We start from the raw sequence: 22,838 nt of genomic DNA, 5'->3' as shown, positions 1-22,838 counted from the left end.
CTCTACCATGTGATCGGCTACCCGTTATGCCTATACAGTTTTTCTTTCATTTTTGACAATATTTATATTCCTCTATCTTTGCTGCTGAGGAAATAAAGAAAGAGTTATGCATAATATGAGCCTCTGTGTCTTTAATAAAATAAAAGGAGCATTAAAGGAGCACTATAGTGCCAGGAAAACAAACTCGTTTTCCTGGCACTATAGGGTCATTAGGTCCCGCCACCATCAGGGCCCCCCTCCCACTGGGCTGAAGGGGTTAAAACCCCTAGAGACAGCCACTAGAGGCTGGATTAACCCTGCAGTGTAAACATAGCAGGGTTAAAACTAGGGGGACCAGGCACCCAGACCACTTCATTGAGCTGAAGTGGTCTGGGTGCCTATAGTGGTCCTTTAAGAATATGTGGTCATTATTACCTTTGCGGTTTCCCTTTTTACATTTTTTTTTTTTTTAAGTCCGACAATAGGTGAGAACTAACACCACACCTTTTTTTAAAAAAATTTTTATTATTGCTATATTTAGGTATAACATACATGGGTAAACCCTATTTATTACACACAAACACACTTGAAAAGTTTACAGATTTCAGCTTTTAGTGATAAAATTAGAATGTAATAATAATAATAATAATAATTAACAAAAAGCTTTATTCAAGTAATATCCCACTAAGCTGAAAACCATAAACAATATTCACACTACTGTGACCTTCCCACTATGGCGTACCAACGCTGACGGTTACGTTATGGCCATGCCCACAGAGGAGTCTGATTTGACCTTCCCATCATGGCGCCTCTCCTACACCCAAAGGCGCAGGGGGTGTGACGTCACGACGTCGCGCAAGCCCGTTTCCCCGCTGTTACCCTCCTCCTCCTTGCGGTGACTCCATTTTGTGCTAGTGGTCGAAGCTCCTGGGTTCTATTTCCGGGTTGGTGGAGACCGGGGGGACCGGAAACCAGAGGGAGCAGCGGAAGGAGAGGGTGAGTGAGTGAGTTAGCGAGAGAGAGGGGGACAGACAGACAGAGAGCTGTGCTGCTGGGAAGGTGACAGCACGCAATGCTATGAGACTGCTGACACCTGTGAGTTGGGATGTGGATGGAGAGAGAGTGACAGATTTCAGACACAGCAGCCTTCACTATACACAGCAGCCTTCACTATACACAGCAGCCTTCACCATACACACAGCAGCCTTCACCATACACACAGCAGCCTTCACCATACACACAGCAGCCTTCACCATACACACAGCAGCCTTCACCATACACACAGCAGCCTTCACCATACACACAGCAGCCTTCACCATAAGCAGCCTTCACTATACACACAGCCACCATCTTCACTATACACACAGCCACCATCTTCACTATACACACAGCCGCCTTCACTATACACATAGCCGCCTTCACTATACACACAGCCGCCAGAGCCTGTGTAGCTATCAGTGCAGCCCAGTGATGGGTAAACATTGCACTCTAAGGCTGCCTAAAGCATCAAGGGAAATGTAGTTCTCATAAATGTGGGCTACACAGGTTATTTTTAACTGATATAGACATTATTATTATTATTATTAATGAAAAGTATATGTCATGGTAGGCAGTGTATTACAAGTTCAGTTTATTTACATATTATTCTCATAAATTTGGGGTACACAGGTTATTCTTAACTGATATATCGACATTATTATTATTATTATTATGATTATTATTATTATTATTATGATTATTATTATTATTGAAAAGTGTGTCAGGGTAGGCAGTGCATTACAAGTACTGTTTATTTACATATTATTTTCATTAATACTTTTTAAAATCCTGTTTTTATGGTTGATGGGTAGATATGGGTAAAGTAATCTACTATAGAAGGGAGTGTTGAGGGCTGTGCCATCACTCCAGTGGGTGAAATATAAAAGTGATATAATCATTAAAGGGACACTATAGGGTCAACAGAACAGCTACAGCTTTTTTTTCTTAGAGAAAAGGCATTGTTTACGTTGGTGCCTAGTAACACCTCTATTGACAGGCAGTCAGACTGCTAGAGGTGCTTCCTATGTCCTGCAGCACTGACTTTCAACTTCTCTGTGCTCTGCATGGAGGCGCTGAACGTTCCCCCCCCATAGAGATGCATTGATTCAATGCGTATCTATGAGGTGAGGAGGTGCTGATTGACGCAGTGTGGCGTTTTGCAGCGCAGTTGCCTTCCAATGCTTTTCTATGGGAACGCTTTGGATTGGCTGAGATGATCAAAATTGATTCTCTCAAACGTGGCGACAGGCCAGCTGCAGGGAGAAAAGGTGAGGTAAAAATCACCTTTTTGGTGTGACTGGTTACCTAAACAGCCACACCAGCACTATAGCGTCAGGAATACATGTTTGTATTCCTGGTATTATAGTGTTCCTTTAAATTGTCATTGCTGTAATATTATTTATTTTGAGGAGGAGGGTAGATTAAATGGTCAGACTATTGCGTGAACTTGTCCTGTTTGTGACTTTATATGAAGTTCTAACAAAAAATAGTTAATACATTCTTACTGTATATAACATGAGACCATTTACCAATACAAAAATGTTTGGGGTTTTTTTTTCTTGCTTTTTTTTGTGGGAGGGGTTATTTATTAAATATGATAATACTCATCTTCTATTTTTTTATTGTTATACATACTGTGTATACATGACATCTAGAATAATTTCAATGAAGGCATTCTGAACATCTAAAAATTATGCATTAGCAACCCTAAAATGGTGAATATCCTTTTTTTGGCCTGGGTGATCTCCAGCGAAACATATTGATTGCGTAGGCAGCAAAATCCAGTAAGTTGACTGTATTCCCTGCTGTGAAAAGTCTGGCTATAGGGAAGGATAAATACCAAGAAAATTACTTAAAATAAGAGTGTTATTTCCTGTTGCATTAATTATGTGTGTGTATAGATTGGCAAGATACACGTACATACCATATTTAAAGGATTTGGCTTATAGAATAGAAGTTTGAAAATAGTCACAAAACGATTCAATTCAAATAAAGAACAATCTGTTTTAATGTCTCTGGGTAATCAATGCAAATATTGGTTTTAATGTAGGACAAGAGAAGAAAATATGTATTGATTTGTAATAATACTAACAAATGGATATGTCTCAGAGGTGCGGATTACTTTGAACCTAAAGCAAAATTATGTGTATCTCCAGAAAGTGTATGGCAAGACGACTCGTACCTTTCATTTATATGTTTGTCTTCTATGTGGCAAAGTACAGACATACAGTACTTCCTAGATATAGAAATATAGTACACTAAACATACTAACGTAATGGCACACATGTACACACTAAACATGGCACGTTCATGTTTTCACTAGTGTTCATAGTTTTTGCCTATATGGTAAAATATTCTGTGTCCGTGGATTGAATGTTATAGTTTGTATTTTGAGTAGTTGCATAGTAAAGCTTTATTTTCAATGATAAAAGTACAACTCTTAAAGGGACACTATAGTCACCAAAACCAATGAAACTTAATGTAGTGGGTCCGGTGTCTATAGCCTTTCCCTGCATTGTTTACGTTACTGTCTAGTAACACCTCCATTGGCAGTCACTCAGGTGGACTCTTTAGGTGCCGCACAGTGTGCAGTACCTACATTCAGTGTCTCAACGCTCTGCATAGAGGCACTGAATGTTTCCCATAGCGATGCATTGATTCAGTGCATCTCTGAGAAGATGGTGATTGACGCAGCGCGGCATTTTGCCTCGCAATAGCCTCCCAGCGCTTTTCTAAGGAAAGCATTGGTTTGGGTAAGATCAAAAAGCTTGATTAGCTCAGCTGTGGAGGCGGGGCGAGACGGGCACAGTGTGGGCGGGGGGAAAGGGGTGCATAAAAACACTTTTCCCGTGCAATCGGAGGAGGGCTGATCACACAGATTGACAGACAAAAAGATGCATACTCACTTGCAGACACACACACACACACACACTCACAAATGCGGTTTATCTAGCCTTTCTTAATAATGCTTACCACCCATCTTGTTACTTTTGTAGCTCGTTCTGCATTATTTTTTTAATTTTATTTTTAACACTGGTGCCCAAAACTTCATTCCATATTAAAGGTGGGTATTATTATTGAAATATGAAGAAGCAAAATTATATTTTCATGACCTGAGTCAAATACCCCTTTGTATATCTGACAATACCTTACTAGCGTTCGTAATGGCTCAATGACATTGCACGCTGTTGCCTGGTTCCTCTATAACTGTTTCATAGCCATTTTTATTTATTGTTATCCCTTATTCAACTTCATTAAAAGCATATGTTTCTTCTGCGTTCCATATTCCAAAATGCATGGCTTTATATTTGCCTGTATTGAATCTCATCTGCTAGTTGCTTCCAATTCCCCTAGTTAAGTAAAATCCCTCTGTACCTGTTCCAACTGTACTGTATCTTAGCTTTTTTTGTCATTTGCAAATACTAAAATTTGACTTTACAATGTCCACTTCAGGTTTAGAGAAATAGAACCCTGTGGCACTCTGCTTACCACTTTTGTCCAGGTTGATAATTTTCCATTTATAACTATTCTCTGCAATCTAACTTTAAGCCAATGTTCTATCCGGGAATAACATTTTTCCCCTAAACCAACTGGATTCAGTAACTATTTGTATAGTATACCAAATAGTGGTATTTTCACTATAGAAAGAAGACTGTTTTATAGAAGTTCTAAAAGCGTTTATTTACTTTTAATGCCAGCTCCAATAGATTAATATATGATATGATTGCCATGTTCATGAGATCTTTTCCATAAATCTTTTTTCTTGAGTGCAAGATTCTAGTCAGTCCATGCTAAAAGCACTGTACAATTTAGAGGTAAAAGTAAGATTTCAGGCTTTGGCCTGTATTTAACATCCTCTTAAGGTTTTTGAATAAGCGTTTCAATTGGATAAACCTTAAAATATTTTTTTTTAATATCAAAATTATATTTCAAATTTCAAGATAAAAAAAAAAAAATATATATATATATATATATTAACTTGTTTGAAAACCATATCTAAGAATATTAAATAGGGGATATTGTATTGTTAAAAACTGAGTATTTCACATCTTTATGAAATACTCATTTTGACTGTTTTGACATTTTTCGTTCTAAACGTATTTCTCCGCTGTCTGACTTCCTTAGACTCAAGGCGGACTGAGTCAATCCCAGCAGCCTTCACCAATGATAACTGTAAGGGAATTGTCTGTGTTTATGGAGTATCCCGCGGCCTTTTCAATGGGTTAATAAAATACGTGCAAGAAATGTACTGTATGATTTACACATACTATAGTGAGCTTTGCTTAAAGTGATTCTATATTGTTAGGAATTCAGATTTATATTCCCAACACATTACTGCTCTCTGCCCTCCTCCCCAGCACATAAAGGGTAAAAATAACCTTTAGTCACTTACCCGACTCTTCAGTGCTCCACCTCCTCCACTGTCATCTGACAGAGGAACCTAATACGCAAGTGCCGCGAGCACATTGGGTAATGCCTTTCTACGGGGCTTATACTGATGCTGGATGTCCTGTCATTTTGTAAAGCCTCTACTTAAGAATTCTATCTTGACAGTTATGCCGCATTTCTTTTCAATCAGTAGTAAGGGAGGTTATGATGCACATTTAAAGGACCATTATAGTGCCCTGAGGGTGCCCCCACCCTTAGGGTCCCACTCCCGTGGCGCTGAGGGGGGAGGAATGGGTTAATCCCTTACCTTTTTTTCAGCGCCGGGCTCCCTCGGCGCTGGGACTCTCCTCCCTCTTCTGACGTCCCTGGCTGAATGCGCATGCACGGCAAGAGCCAAACGCGCATTCAGCCAGTCCAAAGTGAGAAGCGCGGAAGCGCCTCTAGCGGCTGTCAATGAGACAGCCACTAGAGGCTGGATTAACCCATTTGTAAACATAGCCGTTTCTCTGAAACTGCTATGTTTACAGCAAAAAGAGTTAAACCTAGCTGGTCCTGGCACCCAGACCACTTCATTAAGCTGAAGTGGTCTGGGTTCCTATAGTGGTCCTTTAATAAAACAAAACTTTACAATGCGATTTAAACTTTAAATTAATGTTCCCTTTCTGGGCTTAGATCTTTAAATATAACCTTAATTTCAACTTTACCACCTGCTGTCTCCTTCCTGCTGAATGGGACCCTCCAGACATCTAAATGTGTAAAGTGTGTGTCCAATATTTTTCATTTAAAAAAAATATAATAAATTTGGCTTTTTTTTTTTTCTTTTTCTTTTTTTTAAATTAACCTTGTTACAACCACTGGCTGTCAATCAGACAAGAGGTCCTCTTTTTTCCTGATTGTTTAACACAGCGGAACTTAAGTTCAGGCAATTACCCAGAGTGCTTGCAATTAGACAGCTACAGTAAGTTTGGGCCAAATATGTATTCCTAAAGCCCTAATCACTGTTTAGTTTACTTTTTCTCCATGGTGGTCTCCTTAGTGCCAATTCAACTTCTTCTTTGGCTGAGATCGAGATAGCTAAGCATTGGGAGGGTAGTGCGCACGCATGTCAAAGCGTTGCAATGGCCTCTTTGGTGTTTTACTCCACTATTTCGTCGGAAGCGCCTTTAGGGGCTGTTGGTGTCACAATGCTATTGGCGGACCGACTGTTTTCAGCTGCAGGGATAAAATGGCGGCACATTGCACCCATTGAGTTTCTTTGAAGTGGTCTGAGTGCCAAGTATTCCTTTAAGTATAGTTTGTAGCCTACAACATCACATTCATTCCGTATAGAATCCAGATTTTAGTTGCCGTTTCTACTGTGGTTTTGCTATTCTAGATCTTTGCTGGAGTGTTTTAAACTCAGTGGGTGATGCATGTGCCTTTACTTGTTATTTGTGTCTGCACAGCCTCACCCTGCATTCTCAGTAGTTATGTGGGGATCGCAGCCCTGGAGGTGTGACTGTATACCTAATGAAGCATACGTTCCTTGAAGGCAGCATACTTTCTAAAAATGTAGATTATCCAGAAAAGAGGGCCTTTTTTATGTTTTGTCTGAGCTTGAAACCAATTAGTTGGGAGCCAGTTGTTTCTTTTTTTCCTTTTCCTGGAAGGAAGTTGTTTTTAACTCCCTAGTTGCATGCAGCAGCGACCACCCAATCTGTCTTTTTGGGTGATGGACAAGTAACGTGTTGGTGCTTCTCAAGACTATAGTATCTCATGCAGTTTATTTTATGGCAAGGATCTCTAATAACCAGTACAGATTGCAATACTGATATCGTAATGTAATGGAGAGGAAAATAAAACATTTATTTAATCCCTTAAAGGGACACTATAGTCACCTGAACAACTACAGTTTAATGTAGTTGTTCAGGTATGATCTATAGCTCCCTGCAGGCAATCTAATGTAAACACTGTATTTTCAGAGGAAATACAGTGTTTACATTGATAGGAATACCTCCAGTGGCCGTCACGCAGACGGCCACCAGAGGGACTTCCTATCATGCAGGGCCCTAAAAAGGCCCTGTACACGTCAGACGTATTAAAATACGTCTGACGTGTGCAGGAGAGAGAAGGCACTGTGTGCGCGCCTTCTCTCTCCAGCCTGTCAGCAGAGGAGGGGGGCGGGCAAAGACCGCGAGCTGAGCTGTCAGTCAGCTCAGCTCGCGGCCGCGCACACCGTGCGCATGCGCGGTAGTGCGCTCAGGACTTCAGAGGGCGGCATGAATGCCGCCCTCTGAAGTATGTGTGGCGAAGCCACGCATGCGCACAAGGGAGCAATGACGCTTCTGATTGCTCCCTGCTCGCACCCGCCTATTTCGTCATTTTTGACGAAATAGGGGGCGCGGCTTCACAAGGCTCCCGGCGCTGGAACCAGGTGAGTAAAACCTGCTGCCTGGAGAGTCCCTTTAAGGACACATGACATGTGTGACATGTCATGATTCCCTTTTATTCCAGAAGTTTGGTCCTTAAGGGGTTAAAGGGACACTGCAGGCATTGTTATTGCTTCATCTTTATTGAATAGATTGTAGTGTCTGGAGTCTGTCCTTCCAACTGTTTTGAGGCTATACAAGAGTTACTAGCAGATCATCCCACCCTGTGCTGCTCACTGTAACGAGGAAGCTTTAGAATGAGCAGTAATGAGTAGCTGTGATTGTCTGAGTGTCCGCTGACTGATTTCAAAATGTACAAAAAAACAAACCCAAAATACAGTGGGATATGGGTGGATTGGCACTGGTTAAAGTGCAGGTACAGCTGCCTCTAGTGTCTGCGGCCACTCATAAAACAATAGGGGGTGCAATGGTAGACACCAACACACAGTGAGTTATACTTAATCCCAATAAATTATAAATAATCCTCTTGATTAATCTGTAAAACATAAAAGCTAACATTGCATATTTCGATCAATCACAGAGGTCATTCACAATCTCCAGAGCCACAGAATGGGTAAACATAGGTCAATATGTAAGAAATATATAATCACTATTTAGAAAATATAGTGTGTAAATTTACTTTATATTTTTATATATTTGCAGTTCTGTTGGGACTTTTTAACCCCTTAAGGACCAAACTTCTGGAATAAAATGGAATCATGACATGTCACACATGTCATGTGTCCTTAAGGGGTTAAAAGTTATTATTCTTATTATTATTCTTTGTTTTTTACTCAATCCACATGATATATGATAATGGTTGTGAGCACAAGATATAAATGGTGATCAGACGTGTACAGAAATTGAGTGGAAGAAAATAGCCCCCAAGTTGAGCTCTGGCTTCTGGTAAAGGGTGGGGCTTTGGATATGAACGTATATAAAAAGAACTTAAAATAAAATATCTGGATAAAATTGCAATAGAAGAAACTATGTGAGTTAGCAAAATATGTGATAGGGTGTTCAATATCAGTTTGGCTCGCGACTCTCACACCTTGTAACCGTCTGCTTTACTGCTTTAGTAGTTGGGCTCCACTCCCTTTGTTTGGGATTTTTATAGGCTAAAATAGCCTAGCTGTGAATTTAGCTAATTTGACTTATTTATTTATTTATGTATTTTTCCTCCAGCAAGTCATCCTTTGTTGCCAATTCAATTTTGTGTTCGTTTAGTGAATAAACCCTAATGTGTGTGTGTGCTAGGTGAGTAAGGGGTTAGTAAGGTGTGTGTTAGATGAGTAAGGGGTTAGTAAGGTGTGTGTGTCTCCTATGGAATTTATTTTTGGTACATTTCCTGATAAAAGAGGAGTGGCGGCTTCAAGGAGTGCTGATTTAAAATTGCAAACCAGATCCCAGCATGGGGCTATCTCTGTGTTAATCAGCAGAGGTTCAGCTGGCGTGTGCTCTATCTTTGCAGGAGGGTATTATGGTCAGACTTTAGGTTGTTTTATTTAGAGTTGCAAAGAAGTATTGTTAATCTTCAGCGTATAGATATGTTTTGTATGACTTCCTAATGCTGTAACACTGTCTGATAGAAGCGGAGGGATCATATCCTTGTCTTGATTTTACAAGTAATCTGCTTTGGGAGAGATGTATGCTTGTCTTCCATTCTACTAATTGCTCATGCCAGGAGGGTGAACATATATTATTGTAAAACATTGTGGGAAAAGGTGTTGCTATATAAATGTCAACAATAATAATATTGAGAGTAGTCTCAATGTTCCCTTGCTCCCATGACTTGGTTAATCTGGAGAGAACAGGTGTCAAATTCCAATACTCACTTTTGCCTTTTTTGCCCAAATGGGTGCTCAAAGCACCTTAATCCTTATAATGTGCTCCCACTGTTAAGAGTCAAAACATTTTAAAGAGGTTAGACAAAAACACAAGGGCTTCCAGGGTGCCGATCGGTCTCCCCTTCCACTTAGTATACCAACATTGTGCACCCCCAAATGTGTTTTTTTTTTTTTGGGGGGGGGGGGGGGGGAGGAGTGAGGGGGTGTATATAACTAATTTCTACAGATGCTAAACAGATTGGAGCACTTGGGAGCAGGTGTGCTTTTGTGTGTAGAGATGGTGTTTGTGTATAATATTAGCTTTTTAATACAGGGATTTGTATGTAATGTTTGCATTTGGGTGCAGGGTGTGTTTGGATGTAGTTTTTGCTTTTAAATGCGGGTATACATTTGTGTGTAGTATTGGTGTTTGAAGGGTGTGTATGAGTGTTTTCTATACAAAGCTGGAGTTTGAATTCAGGGGTGCTTTCGTATATAATGTTTGTGTTTACAGGGATATATTTGCATGTTTTGTTGATGTATGCACATACATACCTACACAGATCTACTTACACATTAAAACACAGATACACATACCTTGACACATGTACGCGCACAAACACTGACATACACACGTCATAAGATTTGCAGCCACCCTCCTATTGGCATACATTTTTTCTGCAGCAGGGTGACTTGCTTGGAGTGCGGCTTGCTGATGCTGATCTGTGGAGGGTCTGCAGTGGCTCACTCCCCACTGCTGACTCTCTCCATCCAGCGCAGCGCTTTCTGTCTGGGAGGAAGTGACCTTTAAGAGCATGACCAGATACTACAGGGGCTTGGTTGCGCTCTTCAAGGGCTGCGGTGCGTGACGTGCCCCTGTTCCGCAATAATACCCATCAAGTGGGCCTAAGTGCATAGGCAACCTGATGGTCGAATGGCGGGGGCCATTTTGGACTGGCAAAATTACAGCGAAACCCCAGTTTTGTTCTCGTGGAACACTAATTGTGAAACGCTGTAGTGGGTATAGAGCTTGAAGCATCACAAACCATTAAAGTCCAGGAACTAGGGCATACGGTGCTTTGGAGGATCAGAAATAAACATTGTTTCTGTTTTTTCACCTCCACATGATGATGTTGAATGTGTTCAGTACTTCCCTATGGAAAGCATTTGATTGACAAAGCACAGCATTCACCTTGTGTCCCCAATGGTTTTCTATGAAGAGCATTGGATTGGGCAAAAATTAGTTGGTAATCTAAACAATGAGCTGACCTCTCTATCTGTGCCATCCTGTGCTTGGAGGTAAATATATCTGTCTTCTAATTAACCATTGCATTCACAATGCTATCATACACATACATTTTTATAAGTTAAGTGTGTTTTTTTCTTTGCCTGCCTTATATTTCAAAGCCATTTTCAGATTCTTTCCTGTGGGGATTTGTGACGGTCTGTGATTTCGCTCCCATCTTCACCCTTTATATTTTATCACCATGTTTGCTCTTAACACATTTTCTCTGAGCTGTTCACACTTTTTGCTTTCCATCAAGTCAGTGTTTTCTTACTGTGAATTTAAATGTTACTTATAATCCAAATGTAACGGGTGATAATGGTCCATTTATCAGATAGATTTTCAAAGCAGCAACAAATATGTAATGAATAAGTCAACTTGTAACTTTCCACATTCTAAGAGCAGGTCAAGTGCAGACTTTCCTTAAATGAACACTCTGTAAATACAGAAATACAAACATGGTTTTTCTAACGTTAGTTTTTACATAACACTTTAAATTGTTGCCTTCCAAAAAGGTAACTTAAAGGAACACTATAGTGGCAGAAATACAAACATGTATGCCTGTCAGGATAACTGTAATATCACTATTTATCACCCCTGACACCCTTTAAGCTAGGTGTAAGATGAGTTTACTTACCTTTACTACAGCGCCGTTTGCCTCTTTGGCTGATATCATCAAATTTGAAGATCTGAGCCAATCTAGTGCTTTCCCATAGGAAAGTATAGGGAGGTTATTGTTCATGAAATGCAAAACGCCACGCTACCAATCAGCATCTTTTCATGGGGAATGTTCACTGTCTCAATGCAGAACATCAGTGCAGCACCACGTCTGATTGACGGCCAGTAGAGGTGTTCCTAGACTGCAATGTAAACACTGCTTTTTTTCTGAAAAGGCAGTGTTTACATTAAAAATCCTGCATGGAGTGACTGTAGACTCCATAACAACTACATTAAGCTGTAGATGTTCTTATGACTATAATGTCCCTTTAAATGATTATTCTAAGTGTCAAAACCACTACAGCTTGATATAGTGGTTATGATGCCAGGAGCACTTTGGCCCTGTTCCCACTACTGGGGCAAACTGTTAAAAGATCACTTTTGGGTCAGGAACACAAGCATGTATTCCTGACCCTATAGTGTTAAAACCACCATCTAGCCCCCACCCCCCCCCCCCCCCCCCCCCCGGGCTCCTCATGCCTCCATAAATATAGCAAAATCTTACTATATTCAAGCCAGAAGCTGTAGATCTGCATGCTGTTTGCATAAAAAAAACAAGCAGTCTGCTGACCTCATCAGAAGTGGTAGCCTGATCCAATCACAGTGCTTCCACATAGGATTGGCTGAGACTGACAAAGAGGCAGATCAGGGGTAGAGTCAACAGGATTCAAACACAGCCCTGGCCAATCAGCATCTCCTCATAGAGATGAACTGAATCAATGAATCTCTATGAGGAAGGTTCAGTGTCTGCATGCAGAGGGAGGAGATACTGAATGTTTGGATGCATTTTAGGCAGCCATGACCCAGGAAGGATTTCTAACATCTATCTGTGGAGTGGCCATTGACGTTATCACTAGGCTGTAATGTAAACACTGCATTTTCTCTGAGAAGACAGTGTTTACAGCAAAAAGCCTGAAGGGAATGTTTCTACACACCAGAACAAATTCAATAAGCTGAAGTTGTTCTGGTGAATATAGTGTCCCTTTAAGCAACTTACCTGGGTCCATGCTGGGCTCTAAGACTCTTCCTATGTTTTGTGACACACTTCCAGTTTCTGCAGAGCTGCGGAAGGCGATTAATTTGCTGAGAGCATCAGTTGACCGTACGCTGCCATTGAATGGCACACTGTGCAAGGAAATATGCACGGAATTAACATTAGCCCTTGTTCCAGGCTAATTATGCCCCAATGAAATTGCCAGAGGTGGAGTTTTATCTCCTGTACCAGCGGGGTTAAACTCCACATGTGAATCATATTCTACTTCCACCGAACAGACACCATGACCACTTCAAAGCACTGAAGTGGTCATGGTGCTTTGAGTAACTCTTTACAAAAGGCTTGCTAACCTTATATCCAATGCCATTCTGTCCATAGGGAAGCATTGGGGAGCATTGGGGGGCTACTGTGCATGTCCATAATCGTGAATGACAAACATCTTGCTGGACCACAAGCTGAAGTGGTCTGGGTTCCTATAGTGTTCCTTTAAGTGAATGTTTATCTTAATACAATTTTGGAATGTAACTTGGGTACAATACAATAATGAAAACGAGACAGAGAAGTTTGAAAAAGAAAAGTTTATGGAGTACAGTGTTCCTTTAACAGGGCTCTGATCGCAAGTTTACATAACTGCCTGCAGATCCCCTAAGTTATAATTGGGAGAATAAAAACAGTTATGTAAAAATAACTTATAATTATAAACTTAGAATGAAATAAATATATAGTGTGTGTTTTTTTTGGGATTTTTTTGTGACCAAGTGGCTACTAACAAAGTCATGGGCATACCCAATTCTGAATACCCTGCGTTGTCTGCTTTCGAAAATGGTATGCCATATTGGGGGTAATTCTCATTCCTGGGCTGCTATACAGTCTCAAAGAAAATTTCTTACACTTTTTTTACTTTTTAAAAAAATATATATTTTTTAAAGATTTTATTTATATTAGATTGTGTTCCATATAGAGAAGTACATTATGGTTGGACAGACATATAGTCAAATTCTAGGTTTTGTAGTATGACTATTCACTATACCTAACTTATTGTCACAGCATGGGAGGTCCTATTTGTAGTATTATTATTATTATTAATTGCTATGCTAGTAGTTTATGAAAAGCGAATGATGACTACATGCTACTTATTGAGTGTTACCAAGTCATTTTTGGGATCTGGGACAAGTTATTCTAAACTGGAACTGATGTACCTTTAACCTCCTCCCGCTGTCGTATTCTTACACCTATGTGCTGTGTGAATACAATTAAAGACTGTTCCAGGGAAATAGTCACGTTACCAATGTGGCTTGCACAGTGCATTAAAGGAACACTATAGGCACCCAGACCACTTCAGCTTAATGAAGTGGTCTGGGTGCCAGGTCCAGCTAGGATTAACCTTTTCTTCTATAAACATAGCAGTTTCAGCAGTGTTGAGTGAAGTCATTCAGAGAAACTGCCATGTTTATAATAGGGTTAATCCAGCCTCTAGTGGCTGTCTCATTGACAGCTGCTAGAGGCGCTTCTCACTGTGATTTTCACAGTGAGAAGACGCCAGCGTCCATAGGAAAGCATTGATAATGCTTTCCTATGGACTGGCTGAATGCGCGCGCATGCGCAATTAGCCGACGAGGAGGAGAGTCCCCCGTCCGGCGCTGGAAAAAGTGGTAAATTTAACCCCTTCCACCCCCTAGAGCCCAGCGGCAGGGGGGCCATGAGGGTGGGGGGTCCTAGAGACCATATAGAGTCAGGAAAACGAGTGTTTTCCTGGCACTATAGTGGTCCTTTAATACATTTGTTTTTTGAGGGGTTTTTTTTTTTTAACAGTGATGCCATGTAATTTTTGCTTGACTGGTGAATTATAATTATGGTCACCCACACATTTTCAAATTAATTTTGATCATGCAAACAGCATCCCAGAGGTAATGTTTTTTTGTTTTTTTTTTGTTTTTTTTTAAACTAGCTGGTGAGGGCTGCACTTTTGCCAAACCTACAATAAAAGCCGTCTCTCTAAATTCCTAACTAGTAGCCTTTGATTTTCCTTTTGCTGTCTGAGTTTGAGAGCTGTATAGACAGGTGAAGACATCTATTACAGGAAGCATTAAGGTGTTCCTTTACATAGCATTGTAAGATAGCGATTATTATACATCTGTTTGGTTCATTTTAATGAGTCACTATGCACACGTTCCCTGCAAGTAAGAAAGTAGCAGACATGTGATCAGGTTGGCTGTCTATGCCCTTTTCTGGTATGGGTTTTTATTTTGTTTGCAAAGCAGGCAAGTCTCTTTAAATATGCTGTTTGTATGTATTTTTCTTTTAGGTTTAGAGCCTGTTCTCCCTCCCCTTTCCAGGGGCTGGTCCAAGGAATCGGGAAGGAGAGGTTTCAACCCGCACAAGGATGTCTATTCCACCGCCTCCGCCCCCACCTGGCCCTCCCCCACCCCCAACTCTTGCATTGGTAAGCTTGGTTTGTCTTTGAATTTGGCCTACGTGAGACTTCTTACAGTATACCAACCTGGGAGATCTTACACTGTGAGCGTCACAGAACTTATGAGCAGGGTGTGGTGCTTCATAGCAGAAACTAATCTTATTGGGCATGGTGATAAAGCTACCCTCTGTGCACTCTAAAAGTTATAAGTCATAGTATAAAGTGTTCACAAACCATGTGAATGGCAAGTTCACTCTCATGAACACATATAGATGTGATCTGTGCATTGCGCTGGTGAAATGAAAAGCAACTGTACTGTTTAAAAGATGCGAAGATCAGCAGTGTAGTGGATGAAATTTAATTCTTTATAAAACATCACTAAATGACAGTTTTCAAGTGCAGTTTAAATAACAGCAGAGTATTGCACTTTTATGGCATGGGGTAGGCGGTGGGAGGGAGGTTGGTAGCTATAGTGCCAGGAAAAAGTTTGCTTTCCTGGCACTATTGTTTAATTTTAATGTTGAATTTTTAGAAGCGGTTTCCCATCAATTGTGACCCATTGAATAAATAACACTTAAGCTTATTTAATATGTTCACGTTAAATGAACATTCTCACAAAAAGAATAATACTGCTGGTTTAGTGAAGTTGTTGGGATTTTCCATATTACACTCAAATATTTATCTCCATTTTATCTTTCCCCCCTTTCCTTTTTTAAAACTGGTAATAATTGTGGCACATACTAAATTCTAATAACTTTCCAGTACTAGTAGCGGCTCAGCACTTCTGTGCTCTTAAAAAGTGCAGTGTCTCATTTAAAGGAGTAACATATCTAATTGTATTGAAATATTTATTTGATGTGCTACAAAAATATAAGCCAGTCAAGCGTGCAAAGATGTGTAACCCTAGTGTGAACCTGCAAGCTTTAAATTAAAGGGCGGCATATTTGCATTTTTGATAAGGAAGCAATCATCCATCCCTGAAGGTTATTTTGGGTGAGAAGGAAATGATTTTCAGGTAAGCATATATTCTTATTTTATAGCCACAGTGTATACATCAAATCTATATCTACCCAAAGGCAAATATTTCATCAACATATTTATGGGTGGCTAGTTCACTTTTGAAGAAATAAGCATATTTTGTCAGTCATGTGTGCATACTTTTAGTGCTTTGTATGAACAACAAAGGTGACCTGAAAGGTGATTTTCTGTTGAGTGAAGTCATTAATTGTTGGATTGCGTTATCCACTCAGTATTTTTACAAAGTGATCCATTGCACATGGATACCCTGCTGATCCATGTTGTTTGATCCTGGTTTGTTAACAGTGAACTCCCCTAAAGCATAGCGTGAACTCATAAAGCATAGAGGTAAGGTTGCCATTATTTCAGGGCTTAAAACGGCACTGTGACGCAGAAATTGCCTCTCTATTGTTTTCTTTTCTCTTCCTCTCTCAGAATGTTATTTTCTTTATTACTGATCTAGTTTTCTTTAAAACATAAGACAATGTAGGGACTACTTTATTTTATGTGTCAAGGAGGAGGATGAGTACTTTCACCGATACAGGAAATGGAGTTGACTTACAGGGACTCTCCAGTGCCAGGAAAACAAATTCCTGCAGTGCCCCTTCCCTCCCACTCCCCATCCCATGTTGCTGAAGGGGTTAAAACCCCATTCAGTGACTTACCTGAATCCAGTGCCGATGTCCCTCGGCGCTGGGTCAGGCTCCTTCCCTGCCTACATCAGCCGGCAGGGGAGACCCTTTTACGCATGCACGGCAATGGCCGCGCGCATTAGACCTTCCCATAGGAGAGCATTTCCGCGACGCTGGAGGTTCTCGTGCATAGCCTGAGGACGGCCAGCGTCATTTAAGAACACGGAAGTACCTCCAGTGGTTGTCCGGTAGACAACCGCTAGAGAAGGACTTAACCCTGCAAGGTTTTTATTTTAGATTATAAAAACTGCAATAATTACACTTGCAGGATTAAGGGTGATGGGAATTGGCACCCAGACTACTCCAATGGGCAGAAGTGGTCTGGGTGCCTGGAGTGTCCCTTTAAACTGCTCCTTGTATCTGAGAAAGTCAGGTGTTGGAAAAATACATAAGTCCCTACTTTGTCTTATGTTTTAAAGAAAACTAAATCAGAAATAAAGAAATAACGAACAGAGGAAGAGAAGAGGAAATAGACAGGTAGGTTTAGCTTCACGGTGCTGCTTTAAACTAGTGTTAAGCAGCTCCTGTATAATGCAGTATAGGGAACTATTCAGGCCTGGAGATTAGTGGCTTGGTTAGTTGAACCAGTTTGCTGTTCTTGCTTATTCATCTGGCTCAGATATGGATTTTTTTGTTTTGTTTTTGTTTTTCAAGTGCAATGACGTTTGTATGCACTTGCATTTTAGTGTGATAACACTAGTCACACTAATTTGCACACAAGTTTGGTTTTGCGCCAGAGACCTTATCTTTGCCACATATTTCGCACTTTTAATTTAAAGAGGCAATACGGTTGTCTTGCCAGCACATTGTTAATTGCACCTTTTATATTATTACACTTTATCAAGTTAGTATTTGTATGGATTGGACCGTCATCCTGGAGGCACACCTTTAGGATGATATCAAGCGAGGAGGCTCAGTGCTGGAGAGACAGTGAGTATTTTATTTGTGTTTTTAGGTGTTTTTTTTGTTTGTTTTTTTTAAAGGAACACTAGTCTCAGGAACACAAACACCATGTAGCCCTGTCCTTGTCACTCTAAATATATTAAAATCTTTTAAATCAATCTGCTGCTGGCTCTTTCCCTGATCTGCCTGCTTGGCTGTTCTCATCAGAAGTAGTGATCTGATCCAATCACAGTGCTTTCCCATTGGATTGGCTGAGATTGTCAAGGAGACAGATCAGGGGCAGAGCCAGCACAAGCCAAACACAGCCCTGGCCAATCAGCATCTTATCATTGAGGTGCATTGAATCAATGCATCTCTATGAGAAAAGATCAGTGTCATCATGCAGAGTGGAGACACTGAAGGAAGCACCTCTAGTAGCCATTCAAGGAGTGGCCAGTGAAGTTATCACTAGGCTGTAATGTAAACACTGCATTTTACCTGAAAACAGCGTTTACTGCAAAAGCCTGAAGGGAATGATTATACTCACCATAACAAATACTACAGATGTAGTTGTTCTGTTGACTCTAGTGTCCCTTTAATGCTTATAGGAAACGGTGTCCGCAAAACTTAGTTAGGGACATTACGATTGTAGTGCTGGTAATACAGATATGTATTCCTAATGCTACAGTGTCCCTTTAGGTTGGAGGCGCCCTCTAATCTAAGTAGTGGGGAGACAATCTAGTGTTAGGAATGCATGTTTGTACTCAAATTACTAAAGTGCTCCTTTAACCCCTTAAGGACCAAACTTCTGGAATAAAAAGGAATCATGTCACACATGTCATGTGTCCTTAAGGGGTGTTTTAAGATATCCATTCTAACCACCACTGTTCACGTTTTGACCAACCTGGGTCTTTTTTAAGTCGAACACCTTAATAAAAATTCTAAATATTTTTTAATTTTTTTTTTATTTATTTTTTTGTGCAGGTGAGTACGATATCTTTGTCAGGACGCCACAACAGGGTACATATATGCATGAATATACAGATTAGGTAGTGGCATAATTTCCTTGCACATTTTTAACAGGTATAACAAGGTTCAACGTTATGAGTCTATAGGTTGTATATATGGAATATATTCAGTCAAGCTTAACATTACATAGAAAAATAAACTTATTATAGAATGCTTATGTTGCAGGGATATATTATTCATGTTATTTCTAGAACAGACTATTGTATTTATTCACTCCTTTTTCTTTGTGTTTCAAGCCTAGCTAAATCAGCGTTTACATCAGGGTTAGGTTAAGTTAACTATGCTAAGGTAGCTGTGCTAATGGAGCCATAATGTTAAAGCATGTTATGCAGTGCCATAATAGTTGAGTTAAGTGTGGTATACAGTTAAGTTATGCTATTGCAGGTAAGCTAGTATATGTTAATTATGAGCTGATTTGCCGTCTATATGTAAAGTAAAAAGAAAAAGAGAATGAGCCAAGCTTTCACCCTGGTGGCTCGGGATTCCCAGAGTCGCCTCCGTGGGATGGGGTCGGCATCCTGGTGAGCCCAAGGGCCCTCACTTAGGGACAGTCCCGTTTTTGTCAGATACCTGCTCTGTTGTCTGTGTAGTCGGGAGTAAGGGTCCTTCAGAGCAGGCATCAGGATATGTTTTGTCCGTTTGTTCCTCCGAGTAGCAGCCTTGCTGTGGTGGGCTTGCTGCTTACGGTCATCCGCTGTTTGGTGTAAAAATTCGAAATATTTGATCTTATAAGTATGTTGCTACAAAGCTGTATACTGCTTCTAAACTGTAAAATTTCCTTTTTTTTGTGTTTGAAGAAAAAACAAAAACACCTTACATCCGCCAACTTGTAAATGATAAATATGAGTGGTTGTATATTTTGAATTCTATCCAACACGCAGTCATATGGACTGGGACTGGAGAGGCTAAAATGAAACTTATTATAAATGACAAAAAAAGTGTTATTAAATAAATGCACCTAGACCACCTCATCACGAGTGCGTCTGCTTTGAGAACAGTCAAAAAATAGTTCTCAGAGCTAACCCCTCAAATGCCTTTCTTAGGGGGCATTTGATTAGAGGAGCATAGCTTTGGTCATGCATGCGCTTCTCGTCCCCAATGCTCCTCAACGAGGATCATTGGATTGGACAAGAAGAGTTGGCATAATGCAGCGAAAGTAGGTGTGAGCAGCAGCTACAGGGACTTTGCACTGGTTTAAAAAAAAAAAAAAAAAAAGACATTACCCCTTTTTAAAATTACTTTAAGGGGGTCCTTCATATAAATGCAGAGGAGAACACTATAGTTAGGAATTCCTAACACTATAGTATTTCAATTGCTGCAGATACTTTTGGAGTAGAAGGGTATCACTCGTTCATGCAGTAAATATGAACAATTAGGATGGAGTTCTGTATAATATATACGAGCATAGCTGGGAATAGTGCAGAGTGAGAATAATTATTTTTATTTTCCCTTTTTTTTGCAGATTTTATTTACAAACCAGCTGTTTTGCCAAAATTGTGTGATTCACTTTAATTAGTTTTTTACTGCATGAACCCTTATGTTTTAGTACTGCATCCTATATAATGGAAAGGATTCTGATGGGGGTATTAAGGTCAGAATTAGAGAGAATTGTGAATGTTTGGAGACATGGGGTGGCAAAGTGTTTGAAGTCTCCCTAACTTAAGCATTTTGATACAGATACAAGGGTGCTACATGCAGTCCATGCTACCGATACATTTTTGTCCCTTTCCCTCATTTAATTTGTATTTGTTTTTACAGGCTAATACTGAGCCCCCTAGGCTGAGCAGAGAGGAGCAGAAAGGTCGTGGGGCACTGCTTAATGAGATCTGTAAAAAGCCACAGCTGAAGAAGACCGCAGCGGTGAATGATAGGAGCGCACCTGTATTAGATAGTATGTGTCCCCTCAAAATGTTATTTTATTACATTGTTCCTATTTTTTTTTTTTTTCTGTCTTCAATTCTTGGGAAAGTAGTTGCACAGCTGAAACGAGACGTGCACCCATCATGTTCAGCTTTTTTCACATCTGTTTTTGCTGTTGATCCAAAAGTAATAAAAAAAAAACAAAAAAAACCCAGTTTGAAGCACTTTCCGAATAATTAGAGAAGAAAACCCCCTCTTTGCCCCAGAATGGCAGTCAGATCTTTCCTTTGATCAAGAAGCTACTACCCCACAGTTTAAAAATGATATCCCTGAAGCAGAGCAAGTAAAAGCGCAGTATTGTTTTGTATGTTTTCGCATAAATGTGAAAATCTGTACCGGTAGAATATCTTACATTTCATGGATCATGTTCTCACCAAAGATTTGAAATTCACTTTGTATTATCGACAATTTACACTTACTGTTTTCTAGCGATCTAGCTTGACTCATGTTATACAATTAAGTGTTTCCCCCCCCCCCCCCTTAATATTATTAAAAGCTCATATTTTAACTTATTTCCATTTCCTCTGTGTCTGGATTCATGTTTTCACTGGGTGTTCTACTTCTGTCATACAAATCTCTACTGCATAAAAAAAAAACCCTGTTTGGGAAGCACAGACTTGCTTTTCATAATTGGTTAAAAGTAACATAGCTTTATAACTGTATATCTGTATGGTCACAAAGAATGCGGAAGCATTCTAATTCTGTTTTTACTGATTTACAGAACCGAAGGGCGGTGGAGGAGGAGGAGGTGGAGGCGGTTCTGGATTTAGGTCAAATTCTGGAGGGGCACTGCAACCGATGGGAGGCCTCTTCCAGGGTGGCGTTCCACAATTACGACCAGTTGGAGCCAAGGATAGTTCAGGTTAGAATGTATTTATTTTGGTGCCCTAGCGTGATCTGACATAATGTGATTGACCTGTTCATATACAACAGTTTGTACTTCTTTAAGAATTAACCGCACAAGCTTCTTTGCTGGGTCTCTCTCTATCCATCTATCCCAATAGAAAACTGGTTTAGACGTGCAAGTTGTGGTGGCACCCCATATGAAAAATGTCTATCTGGCATAGCCATATAAGATCATTTCATATTCAAGAAGGGCTTGCGGTGGATTATAGCTATGTATGGGAACAAAAGATTTGTAGTGACAATTGTTAAACTGACCGTTTAATAAATGCGTATCAATATATCCTTCAAGTGTTCTTTTCCAATTTTAAATTCAGAGTCCTCTTTGGAAATACAAAACATTTATAAAATACTTAATTTTATCCAATGCTGTCCCGGTTTCATTCCAGCAGCTGCAATGCCTGCTGTATCGCAATGACCACTGTAAGGTCATCATTCTAATCTATTGTCGAATAGAGTGCTTGTCTGATGGTGGGTGGCAATTGCTGCACTCCTAATCAAATGCTTCTCTATGAGAAAGATTATTGAATTAGTTGTCCTCGTGCTGGGCATGATGATGCTGAATGTGGAGACCAGGTCTTTATGAGGAAATGTTCGAACAGATATAAACATTAAAAAAGCAAAGAACACAACGTTCTAAGTCCCTGTATAACCACCGCACCCGCCACCCCAAAATCTCCCAAGAGGGGGCAGTGGTTGCAGGAGTTATGCAGAGACAGGCGTACCAGTATGAGACTCCAGCTGTCTCAGAGGGGCTTAACCCCAGGTATAAACAGAAAAACAAGGAAATATGCAGACAGTCTCAATATATGAATGAAACTTACTGCATCATCTGGAAAAATATATATAGCGCGGTTGATTCCAAATATAGAACCTGGCTTTCAAAATAATATGGTCAGAGACCCCAATTAAACAAAGTATATACAAGTGATCCTGCAATCCTATGCCAGCCCAGGGTAGTAGAGATAAAGAGAGAGTTTAGTAAATATCCTCACTCCCCCTTAATAATAAGCTTTATTGTGATCTGCTATAGGGATAGGAGTATTAAATGACTGAATCTCTATAATCAATACATCCTAGGAAATATCCTTGTCAAACTAGAAAAATATTTCAAAACAGAGAGAGAGAGAGACTGAAATAGGAGTAGAAAGTCAGTCAAAATCAGACTGATAATTAACATTTAGAAAGCCTCTCTCCCTGTAAAACTAGCTAGACAAGCATAGGAAAGAAAAAGAAAAAAACAATAATAAATTAAATTAAATAGTGATCATGGTGCTCCAACACCAGTGCCCAGTGCAGAAAAAACGCCAAACGTACGTTTCGGTGCTAAAGAGATGCACCTTCGT

General features: G+C 40.1%; 1 protein-coding gene across 2 annotated transcripts in view; it reads left to right on the top strand.

Annotated features, from left to right (window-relative positions):
* Positions 1-867: 867 nt before the first annotated feature.
* WIPF2 (WAS/WASL interacting protein family member 2) overlaps positions 868-22,838 on the top strand; it is a 33,954-nt gene continuing 11,983 nt past the window's right edge. Inside the window, exons 1-4 of one of the 2 annotated variants that reach the window (XM_063459076.1) lie at positions 868-975; positions 14,942-15,079; positions 20,428-20,560; positions 21,311-21,451. In XM_063459076.1, the coding sequence (XP_063315146.1) occupies positions 15,020-15,079; positions 20,428-20,560; positions 21,311-21,451 (334 nt within the window). In that variant the 5' untranslated portion in view covers positions 868-975; positions 14,942-15,019. The other variant, XM_063459077.1, reaches the window with a different exon arrangement.

Source organism: Pelobates fuscus, chromosome 6, assembly GCF_036172605.1.
Source record: "Pelobates fuscus isolate aPelFus1 chromosome 6, aPelFus1.pri, whole genome shotgun sequence".
Classification (NCBI taxonomy): domain Eukaryota; kingdom Metazoa; phylum Chordata; class Amphibia; order Anura; family Pelobatidae; genus Pelobates; species Pelobates fuscus.
The sequence above is the reverse complement of the archived record's forward strand: the minus strand, read 5'-3'. Positions and strand labels throughout refer to the sequence as shown.